General features: G+C 39.8%; 1 protein-coding gene across 7 annotated transcripts in view; it reads left to right on the forward strand.

Annotated features, from left to right (window-relative positions):
- ZMYM1 (zinc finger MYM-type containing 1) overlaps positions 1–6633 on the forward strand; it is a 43657-nt gene that overhangs the window by 20744 nt on the left and 16280 nt on the right. For all 7 annotated transcript variants that reach the window (XM_032160196.2, XM_032160195.2, XM_058443377.1 and 4 more), the window contains 2 exons: positions 5422–5596; positions 5684–5896. In XM_032160196.2, coding sequence (XP_032016087.1) covers positions 5422–5596; positions 5684–5896 — 388 coding nt within the window. The remainder of the gene's footprint in view (positions 1–5421; positions 5597–5683; positions 5897–6633) is intronic.

Here is a 6633-nt window from a genome sequence, read left to right on the forward strand (position 1 = left end):
ATCTGTTGCTTCAGGTCTTATTCCATGGAACGTTACTTACCATTCTCTTTTGCTTTTCAACCCTTCAATACTATACTAGTCTTTTGTCTTTTTACTTTTTTGCTATGGGCCATATAGTACTCTCTTCAGCCTGCTTTCTCTCCCTGCAGAATCATAAAACTGGAAGGGACCTTAGAGACTCACTACACATCTTCAGCAGATGTCCCAGACAGATTGAAAAAGGCTGAAGCAGGAAAGATTTAGTGTGTAAGTTCTCCTAGGCATGGAAATCCAATATGAGTAAAAATCTGAGATAAGTTTTACTTCCTCTAGAATAAAATTTTTTTATAAAAAAATATTATATTATAGTGGGTAGAAAGATGGTAGTAAATTTTAGGCTGGGAAAAGCCATCCATGATTCAGAGTAGACTGCTTTTTTCAAAACTTAAAAATTCCACATTAATTAGCCTTTTATATAAATTTTAGCTAGTCTTCTGGGGTTTTTTATCTTCCAGTGAAACTATCCTGAACTGAAAATAATTTTCAGTTACTTATTTATTTATTTTTGCAGAGACAGAGTCTCACTATGTTTCCCAGGCCGATCTTAAACTCCTGAGTTCAAGTGATCCTCCTGCCTTGGTCTCCCAAAGTGCCGAGATTACAGGTGTGAGCCACCATGCCGATTTTCAGTTTTGTTTGTTTGTTTTGGTTTGGTTTGGTTTTTGTTTGAGACGGAGTCTCGTCTCGCTCTGTCACCCAGGCCAGAGTGCAATGGTGCAATCTCGGCTTACTGCAACCTCCACCTCCTGGGTTCAAGCAGTTCTCCTGCCTCAGCCTCCCAAGTAGCTGGGATTACAGGCGTGTGCCACTGCGCCCAGCTAGTTTTTTTTATTTTTAGTAGAGATGCAGTTTCGCCATGTTGGCCAGGCTGGTCTCGAACTCCTGACCTCAGGTGATCTGCTTTCCTCGGCCTCCCAAAGTGCTGGGATTATAGGTATGAGCCACCACACCCTGCCTGATTTTTAGTTACTTTTTAAGATTTCTTTTATAGGAATGATTTAGTATCTGTTTTGAGTCAATGCACTTTTTGTTCTATTTCATGGACCAAATGGAAGATCACTTTGAAGATGATATTTTAAATCTTATTAGAAAGATGCGATTTGTGGGCCAAGCGAGGTGGTTCACACCTGTAATCCCAGCAATTTGGGAGGCCAAGGCAGGAGAATCACTGGAGGTCATGAGTTCAAGACCAACCTAGCCAACACCACAAATCCTTGTCTCTACTAAAAATATAAAAATTAGCCAGGCTTGGTGATGTGTGCCTGTAAACCCAGCTACACCAGTGACTGAGGCAGGAGAATTGCTTGAACCCAGGAGATGGAGGTTGCAGTGAGCTGAGATTGTGCGACTGCACTCCAGCCTGGGCAACAGAGTGAGACCCTGTCTCAAAAAAAAAAGATGTGACTTGTTCTTGGGAACTTTGTATTTAAGAAGTGTCATTTCTTCACTTTAGTATCTCAGTTGGAACCAACCACAAATCCTGAATGCAATCAATAAAGTCCAAAATAGGCCCCCGCACTGAGGTTTGATTTATTTATCGGAAAGTTGTTCCTAATTTGTTGGCGTTTCTTTTTTTTTTTTTTTTTTTTTGAGACAAGGTCCCTGTCTGTCACAGGTTGGAGTGCAGTGGCACCGTCTTGGCTTACTGCAGCCTTGACCACCTGGGCTTAAGCAATACTCCCACCTTTACCCTCCCGAGTAGCTGGGATTGCAGGCACATGCCACTCTGCCTGTCCAGTTTTTGTATTTTTTTGTAGAGATGGTTTCACCATGTTGTCCAGGCTGGTCTTGAACTCCTGGGCTCGAGTGATCCTCCTGGCTTGCCCTCCCAAAGTGCTGGCATTATGGGTGTGAGCCACTGTAGCCAGCCAACATTCTTTTTTTTTTTTTTTTTTTTTTTTTTTGAGGCGGAGTCTCACTCTTTTGCCCAGGCTGGAGTTCTATAGGGGGATCTCAGCTCACTGCAACCTCCGCCTCCCAGGTTCAAGCGGTTCTTCTGCCTCAGCCTCCCTAGTAACTGGGATTACAGGTGCCCATCACCATGCCCGGTTAATTTTTGTATTTTTAGTAGAGATGGGGTTTCACCATGTTGGCCAGGCTGGTCTCCAACTCCTGACCTCAGGTATCTGCCTGCCTCGGCCTCCCAAAGTGCTAGGCTTACACATGTGAGCCACCGTGCCCGGCCAACATTCATTTTTCAATTTTTTATAAAGCTTTAGTAGATTCTTATAAGCCAGCAATCTAGTATGCTGATAGCAATAAAAACTAGGAAGCATTTTCAGACTTCCATGCGTCACTGATGTAGTTTCTTCTTCCTCCCTTCCCATCTGGCTGGTGTCTTTATTCTGTCTGAAAGGTATGCCTCCAATATCTTTACCTTTTGTCTATTCCCACACCATTCCTCACTCTCCTCTTACAACCGCCCGCCCCCCAAATTAATTCTTCTGTGGTCTGTGATTTTACAGTGTTGTGTTCATAACTCCCAAAACATTGATCACAAAATACTAATGTTTTTAAATATTTTTAGTAGAGATGGGGTTTCACCATGTTGGCCAGGCTGGTCTCGAACTCCTGACCTCAAGTGATCTGCCCACCTTGGCCTCCCAAGATTAAAGGTGTGAGCCACCGTGCCCGCTATTAGGTATATTGATATTTTCTGTAGTGGCAGTTCTCAAACTTTCTGGTCTCAGAACTTCTTGTACCCTTAAAAATTATTGAACACCCAAAGAGCTTTAGTTTTGTAGATTATGAATATTAACTGTATCAAAAATTAAATGACATTTTAAATGAAAAATACCCATATTTTTAAAAATTGATAAGTATCATTGTTTTATCAGTTTTGCAAATCACTTTACATCTAGCTGGATTTTTGTATCTGTTTCTGCTTTCACTTTATTGCAAAATGTTGTTTTGGTTGAAGTCTGAAGAAAATCTGGCCTCACAAATAGGTGATTGGAAAAGGGGGGAGTGTTTTAGTAGCCTTTCAGATCGTTGTGGGCATTCTTTGATACTACAACCGAAAATCAAGTGGTAGTTTCTTAAAGGCTAGTTGCAATGTGGGATCAAACTTTTTGTACCATGTGGATCAGTGAACTTTTTGCACTCTGTTATGTTAAAATTCATTAATCTATCTTGTACTTTGAATGGATCTTTTACCCGTGAATGATTTTTGTAATATGCTATTGTAATTTGGAAAATATTGGTTCACCGAGTTCTGCAGATCTTCTAAATGTTCTCATATTTTATTATGCAGTATTTTAAAAATCACCACTAATCTCAGAAAAGTTTTTAAGTTTCGGGTATCGATCAAGTTGAAGTTGGAAGATACAAGTTTTTCAAAATTCTAATTATCACTTGAAAGCCAAAGTTTTATTGTTGGCGATAAGTACTGTCAGTCATTTTACTTGAAGTGACAGTCTCATTTTTTTCATTTTCAAGAAAATATCTGCAGATACCCACTTCTGGATAATAGTTTGTCTTTATTTACAGTAAACTGTTTACAGTACTTTCAAGTAAAAATGTTTTCCTTGAAAAAAGTGGCTAATTCATTTATAACTCAACATTTCCATATGGGCTTTTCCTTGAGACAACCATCATCCTTTGGTGTGCAGAAGTACTTTATGCTTATGTCCTATGTTGTCACACGGAATTTTTTTTTCTCACCCTACCACTTGGCCAAGACAGAATATTTTTTAAATGTACTTAAGGATGAAGTTTAAATAATTTAAAATATTTCGCTGTTTCATTGAGTACTTCCTGAAGTGAAACTGATACTTTAAAAAGAATTTTTTTTGGCAGTGAACGTATAGCAGGGAATAACATGAATATTAGTACATTTTGGTGCCACTGCCTTGATTTCTGCTAAGGCTCTGACGGTTTTACCCACCATTGCTTTTTTTCTTTTCCAAATTCATTGAAGTGAAATTTGTATACGAAGAACTTAACCATTTCCTTGGCATTTAGTATATTCATAATGTTGTGTGACTATCACTTCTATCTTTTTTTTTTTTTTTTTTTTGTGAGACGGAGTCTCGCTCTGTCGCCCAGGTTGGAGTGCAGTGGTGCGATCTCAGCTCACTGCAAGCTCCGCCTCCCGGATTCACGCCATTCTCCTGCCTCAGCCTCCCGTGTAGCTGGGACTACAGGCGCCCGCCAACACGCCCGGCTAATTTTTTGTATTTTTAGTAGAGACGGGGTTTCACCGTGTTAGCCAGGATGGTCCTGACCTCGGGATCCACCCACCTCGGCCTCCCAAAGTGCTGGGATTACAGGCTTGAGCCACCGCGCCCGGCTATCACCTCTACCTTGTTCCAAAACATTTCCATCACTTCAAAGTAAAACACCTTAAACACTAAGCAGTTTCTCCCAATTTCCCTCTCCCCTCAGCACCTGTTAACCACCAGTATGCATTATATCTGTAGATTTTATCTATCCTGAATATCTCATGTAAGTGGAACCATATATGACTTTTTTTGTGACAGGGTATTATTACTCTGTTGTTCAGGCTAGAGTGCAGTGACTTTTTGTGTCTGGTTCTTTCCCTTAGCATGATATTTTCAAGGTTTGCCCATGTTGTAACATGTATCAGTACTTTATTCTTTTTGTTAATAGGCAAATAATATTCCACTGTATGTATGTAACACAATGTGCTTATTCATTCATTCACTTACTGATGAACATTTGGGCTGTTCTCATCTTTTGACCATTGTGAATAGTGCTGTTACGAATATGCATGTACGTATGCTTGTTTGAGTACCTGTTTTCAGTTTTTTTGGTGTTTACCAAGGAGTGGGATTGCAGGGTCCTACCATTAGCTTTGCAACATCAACACGGTGAAAAAGCAAATAACATCTTATTATGAAAATAGTTTTGATCTTGGGGACTCCCCCAGGGATTTGAAGACCATATTTTAAGATTCTCTGTCCTGTAGATTCTAGAGTTGCTCGTGTGAATATGTGATCTCTCATCATCCCTCGGTTTTCACTAGCACCACCTAATAATACAGGCTGGCTAGTCTCCGAAACTACACCTTCAAAGTCAGGCATGGTAGGATTATGTGCCTGTAATCCTAGCTACGTGGGAGATTGAGGTGGGAGAATCTCTTGAGCCCAGGAATTTGAGGCCAGCTTGAGCAACACAGCAAGACCCTATCTCTTAAAAAAACAAAACTGCACTATTAGATGTGCTTTATATTCTGTAATGTATAGATGAGAAAATTAAAATTTAGGGAGTATAAATGTGACAGAACTGGATACCAAATTCAGGTTTTCTCATTTCAAGGCTAATGTTCTTACTCTATTTTGAGAGGTCATTTCATTTATAAAGAGAAAAGTTATAATTGTGTTTAAAGTGTTTAATGGTGTCCTTGTTATTTATTCTTAGAGACATTTTAAATCCAAAGGATGTGATCAGTGTCCAGCTGGAAGACACTACCTCTTGCAAAACTTTTTGCAGCCTATCTTGTCTTTCATCATATGAAGAAAAAAGAAAACCATTTGTTACCATATGTACTAATAGCATTTTGACCAAGTGCAGCATGTGCCAGAAGACTGCTATTGTAAGTTCCAATTATAACCTTTACAGGGATTCTGATGATTCTGCTTAAATATCAGAGATTTTACTGAATCTTTTTATTAAATCCTAGATTCAGTACGAAGTAAAATACCAGAATGTGAAACATAATCTTTGCAGTAATGCCTGCCTTTCAAAGTTTCACTCTGCTAACAACTTCATCATGAACTGCTGTGAGAACTGTGGCACTTACTGTTACACCAGCTCTAGTCTGTCTCACATACTTCAGATGGAAGGACAGTCTCATTACTTTAATAGTTCAAAGAGTATTACAGCATATAAGCAGGTATGAATAAAGACCTATTGTTTCTTCTATTAACTGGCCTGTGAATGGTTTCACTCTAGGAAAATGTGGGAAGTAGTTTTTGGTACCCTTTGGTATAATGTTGGTAAGTTGATGAAGATGAAATAGAAGGCTTTTTACAGTTTCTTCTTGCATAAGAATTCATGATAAATGCTATATGGAGATTTTCCTAAATAATCTCAGATTGATTATCTCACCTTAAAGAAAAGGCAAGCAGGCTGGAGTGGGTTTATAAACTAGATATAAGTATAGCAAAAATAACAATAGTCTGCTGGTCAATAAAACCCAAACACAAAAGTATTTTTGTTTTTATTTTTATTTATTTATTTTATTTCATTTCTTTTTTTTTTTTTTTTTTTGGTGAGACGGAGTCTTCCTCTGTCACCCAGGCTGGATTGCAGTGGCGCAATCTCGGCTTACTGCAAGTTCTGCCTCCCAGGTTCACGCCATTCTCCTGCCTCAGCCTCCCGAGTAGCTGGGACTACAGGCACCCGCCACCACCACACCTGGCTAATTTTTTGTATTTTAAGTAGAGACGGGGTTTCACTGTGTTAGCCAGGATGGTCTCGATCTCCTGACCTCGTGATCTGCCCGCCTTGGCCTCCCAAAGTGCTGGGATTACAGGCATGAACCACCACACCCGGCCTTATTTATTTTTTGTGAGACGGAGTCTCGCTGTCTTGCCCAGGCTGGAGTGCAGTGGCACAATCTTGGCTCAC

Source organism: Hylobates moloch, unplaced genomic scaffold (assembly GCF_009828535.3).
Source record: "Hylobates moloch isolate HMO894 unplaced genomic scaffold, HMol_V3 SCAFFOLD_8, whole genome shotgun sequence".
Lineage (NCBI taxonomy): Eukaryota > Metazoa > Chordata > Mammalia > Primates > Hylobatidae > Hylobates > Hylobates moloch.